The sequence below is a fragment of the Musca domestica genome, unplaced genomic scaffold (genome assembly GCF_030504385.1).
Source record: "Musca domestica strain aabys unplaced genomic scaffold, Musca_domestica.polishedcontigs.V.1.1 86, whole genome shotgun sequence".
In the NCBI taxonomy this organism is placed as follows: Eukaryota; Metazoa; Arthropoda; class Insecta; order Diptera; family Muscidae; genus Musca; species Musca domestica.
The window spans coordinates 2,943,170-2,948,411 of record NW_026712421.1 but is presented as its reverse complement, the minus strand read 5'-3'; the positions used below and the strand labels follow the sequence as shown (position 1 = coordinate 2,948,411).

Here is a 5,242-nt window from a genome sequence, read left to right as displayed (position 1 = left end):
CAATATTTTTTCAATTTTCAATAAACATGAAAAAGCTTACCATCAAATGGTGTATGACAAAATGATGAAATCCACAAATGCAACGTTAAAAGGAAATATATTGGAAAACATTAAAACCGTAATAGTATCCATTAAATCATTATAGAAAAATTATTCTTTGCTACCCACATATAAAATTTCTTTTCCAATTTTATTAGCAGTTCATCGACAGAGTTTGACAATGAACTTTAAAAATCTACTAATTCTTGAAATACTGGCATTTTCGTCACTATTTGTCAAAAACATAGCACCCAACGGATTTATTGAAGATTTGCAAAAGGAGCAACAGACAAACGATGCAATTAAATACCAACTGAAACGACTATTTAAGAAAGTGGATCAAGAGAGCCGATTTGATAGTTGTTTGCTGCTCGGACGAGAGGATAACATCAGGGATACTTTGGTTGCTGAAGTTTTGCAGGAAGATATGGGAAAAACTCTACTAGTTCAAACATTTACACGTACGTTCTGCAGTTCATGTCTTAAGCTCAACCAACATTTTATATTATTCATATTTTGGCGCTATGGTGACGAGGATACATATAGCAGGCTATTGTCACAGTTTCTGGAATACAAAAGGTCTAATCGAATTATACTATTGGCTCCGGTTCATTTATCTGCGCTTTTTGCTGACATTGTTTCGCGTTATATGTTTGAGAAATGTGTACAAAATAACTTGCTTAACGTTATTATTTTGTTGGGTAATTTCTATGAAACAATGGCTTTCTTTGCCTTTGAATTGTATCCACAATTTACACTGGTGAATAGAAGCTTTGGTCACGATGCGACAGAGGTCGAAGTGTTTCCGAATAAAATGTCAAACTTGCATGGTCACAGAATAAGAACCTATCCCGACCAAATGATACCACGTTCGGTGGTATATCGCGACCAATATGGTCTCCCTAAAATGAAAGGTTATGTGGTGAGTTTTTTGGAAACGTTTGCAAAATCCATCAATGGTACCCTGTGGTGGCCTTTAAATCTCCAGGACGATAAACCTGTGTTCTATCAAAACATTTTCGATATGGCAAAAGCAGATCGCTTTGATATACCCACAGCATTGGTACCAGCTCTCTATGGCAACAGTTCAAAAATCATGTCACGTTCGTATGAGGAAAGGCCCTGGTGTATTATGGTACCCGTGGAAAAACCCCATAGCTACAAAGAGTTTATATATCGTTCATTAAATCCCTTATTTTTTCTACGTTTCGTATTGTCCATGATGGTGTTGTCTCTTATCTTGGAATTCTCGACAAAGATAATGTATTCGAAATTAAATCAGGATTACGAAATAACACTGGACAAAATTATTCTGAATACCAAAATATTTAGAGGTATATTTGGTTGTTCTTTTAAGCTGCAGCCGAACTCTACGAAAAGTTTGAAGATATTATACACCATACTATTCATAAGGGGACTTCTGATCACAGTGCAATTTTCTGCAATTCTACAATCTTTTCTAACACATCCTCTCATCGTACCAGTTAAGAACTTGAAGGATCTGCAGGCCAATAATTTGAAAATTGTAATTTTTAAAAATGATTTGGATTTTATCAAGAACAGTCATAGCTTAAATTACAAACGATTTCTTCCGGGGCTGGAAATTTTTGAGGACTACTACAAGTACAGGGAGCTGCATTCGTCATTCAACACTTCGTATGCCTATCCAGTACACCATTCGCAGTGGTACATCTACCGCACCCAACAGAGTTCACTGCCAAAGCCCCTATTTCGTTTGAGTAGCATGTGTCTCAACAATATGGGAAATTTGGGCTTTGTTCTGCCACAGAACTCCCTTTATCTACAGCCCCTGAATAAATTCATAATTCGTGCTAACGAGATGGGCCTTCCAGAATATTGGATGCGCTTGAGCTACATTGAGCTGAAAAAGATTGGCAAAATCAAAAATATACCCAATCCGATACTGGAAATTGAACATCGCACAATGGGCCCTGAAGAATTCAACTTCATTTTCGAAATTATGCTTAAATGTTATATCTTTGCATTTATTTTGCTTTTAGCTGAAATAGTTTGTTCGAAAATTTATTGTAAAATTGAATGTGGACTCAAGAAGTAAACTTAATATTGCGGATTTAGACAATTATGTTTTAAATTTTCTTTAAAAAAATGTCTGTTTTAATGTTGCTTAAAAAATTATAAAATATAATACATATGTATGTGTTCGATGTCAAGTTCTATAAAATAAAAATGCGTTAAAATCAATTAATAACGCCCAAAAATCATCAATAAATTCAAATAAAAAAGAAAACAAAAAAACAAGTTAAATATTGTAAATCAGCCTTACCGAAATAAGCACTACATAGCTCTGATATTCCACACAAGATGTTATATACAGCCTTGAAACACATTGGCCAAATTCTGCTGAGATTGGTTCTGAGATTGCTTTAGGATATAACTTACATATATATTCCCGTCGGATTTCAAGTTCATTATGCACTAAATGTATAATATCATCCGAAATACGATGAATTTGTCACATTCGTATTTCGTGCGTATATGAAAAATTCGGTAAAAATTATGTTCTTCTAAATATGTTTAGTGGTGTAGGATATCAGAAATCGGCGCTGTCCGACATTGGTTTTGTTCGCTAATGAAGGTGGGTTGATGTGATGAAAACTAAGATGACTCAATTTTAATATACCAAGTGATGCGTAAAGGCGGCACAGAGTGAGTAGGTTTGAATAAAAACCAAATAAAAAGAAAATACAAAGAGTTTGCCGACGTACATTTATATCCGGCGAAAGCAATAAAGAGTTTGGTTCTAATAGGCTGAGATATACCCATTGATTGCATATATACACTGGTGGCCAAAACTAAAGCAACCGAAATTACAAGGAGAATGAATGCCCTGTAACTTTTTCAAAAATTAAGAAAATGAAAAAGTTTTTCTTGTTTTAAATTAGGTACTTTATTCACTTTTTTAAAACCTAAAACATAAAACCAAAATTCATTTTTATATAAAAAATAATGTTTGGTAAAGTCAATTAACCCGATTTTGGCTTGAACAAAACAAAAGCAACTCTGTTGTACATTCATATAACCGCTGCAATTTTAGTTGTTTTTACTGTGATATTTATCGCTTTTTGCTTCCTTCAACAATTTCGCTTGTCATAAATCCTTTTTGAGAAGTTTTTTACAACAGTATGTGTTTTTCAGTTCGTTTTTTAAGTACTGCCCAAAAATACTTTAAAAATGGCTAAATGCAAATACAGTACCTGAATAAAATAGCAAATTATCAGCAAATGATTTCCGAGAAATATTTCATAAATATTTATGTGATTTCATAATTATTTCTGTATACTAAGTCGGTTTTTTGAAACTGGATCAGTAGTAACAAAAAAAAATATTCGGCTGATTTGGGTGTTTCAGCATGACAATGATCCCAAACTTGTATCAAAACTTGTCAAATATTAGTTGCGGGAGTCAAAAATTCATGTTTTGTTATGGCCGGCACAATCACCTGACCTAAACTCCTTAGAAAACCTTTGGAGTATCGTAGATAGGAAGATCAATAGGGATTCGGAAATAAATAAGCACGATATTTTCTAAAGAATTCGGGGTGCCTGGGAAAACACACCCAAGGATCAAATTGAGCGTGTTATAGATTCAATGTCTCGTAGGTGTGCAGCTGCTATCAAAAATAATGTTTATGCTATCGACTACTAGCCAAAATTTAATTATTTTAAAATAAAAAATCAAAAGTTGCTTTAGTTTTGACCAAGCAAAAATTAAGTCATTTTAGTTTTCCACATATTATTTTTCGTTCAAAATTATTTTTGTATTTTTATTTTTAGTTTCTTAAAAGTGAATTAAACCCCTCATTTAAAACTGGCAAAATAATTACGATTTATTTATTTTTGTAAAAGTTACAGGACATTTATTGTCTTTGCGATTTAAGTTGCTTTAGTTTTGGCCACCAGTGTATGTACCCATCCTATATTATATGCAAGATCTGGTAAAAACATGGTACAATAAAAAGTTAAGGTAGACCTACCAGCTGAATACAATTTTTTTTCTGAGTGTGCCCGACTTCTGTCAATTTTTTATGTATTTATTGTTTTATAGGGTCAAAATTGCGAATAATTGTAACCCTTATAAAATTTGAAATAAGAGTCAGATTTTCTTTAAATGTAGCACATTCCAATATATATACCAACACAAGATCTGTTGTGTATCGATCTTCTCCTTCTGGTACCTCCCCCACAACGGGTCAACATTTGAATAGCCATGAAGCTAGTAAAACGCATGAGCATCCAATCCCTTCCAAACTGGAAATATCACAATATTTCTATTAATAGTAGATCTGTTGTGGAAATGGATCGTGTCACACCTCCCAAAATTTTGAATAATTATATTTCTCAAAAAATGCGAAATAGGCACCCGCTTCTCTTCAAATCTCATATAATGCAAATTCTGGTGTGAAAAATTTGACCCTTTGTGAGGAGATACCAGAAGGAGTAGTTGGATGCATACCATGTCCAAACTAGACCTTGTGTTTGTGGAAATTTTAGAATGTTCCACATTTAAAAAGAATCGGATGTTCATTTCGCATTTTATGAGCATCAAGAGGGTACGTGTTATTCAAAATTTTAACCGGTTGTGCGGGAGATGCCAGAAGGAATTGGGATGTGGGAAATTTGAAGACCATGAGAAACTTATTTCACATAAAAAATAAGGCATAAAAGAGACGAATATTTAATATATTGACCATTTTTGACCGTTTCCTGTGGAGGAGATACCGATGTACTCAATTTGTGTACCTCACCTTACATAGATAAAAATATTGGGATTAGCTATGCTTGTTCAAAATTGGGCGATCGTTTCCTATTCTATTATTAAATTATGTTCTGTGAAGGAGTAGACTGATATTGCCCATCACCGAGCTCGATCTAAGTTTGATAAGTATAATATAATAAATGTCATTTTGAAATATTCCGACACGAAGTGGACATAGCCTCAGAACTGTATTTGTGTAGTTTTAGAAAGTCTGTCAAATTTTGAAATATGTTCGAATGAGATTAAAAAAAAAACTGCAACAGTCAAACGCCATCATTTTTACATTTTTTTTTAATTTTATTGAATCAAAGCAAAAAATATCGGAAATAGCAACAAATTTTAGAATAAATTTAGATTTTTTCGATTTGGTCACCTTTGGCACGAATTATGGCCTTCAAACGGACAA

General features: G+C 33.3%; 1 protein-coding gene across 1 annotated transcript; it reads left to right on the top strand.

Annotated features, from left to right (window-relative positions):
- Window positions 1-220: 220 nt before the first annotated feature.
- On the top strand, window positions 221-2,116 carry LOC131806745 (uncharacterized). Its single transcript, XM_059131392.1, has one exon. The coding sequence runs from the start codon at window positions 221-223 to the stop codon at window positions 2,114-2,116; it is 1,896 nt and encodes a 631-aa protein (XP_058987375.1).
- The last annotated feature ends 3,126 nt before the right edge of the window (window positions 2,117-5,242 follow it).

Coding starts and splice junctions, on each gene's coding strand:
- LOC131806745 (XM_059131392.1), top strand. CDS start 221: ATGAACTTTAAAAATCTACTAATTCTTGAAATACTGGCATTTTCGTCA.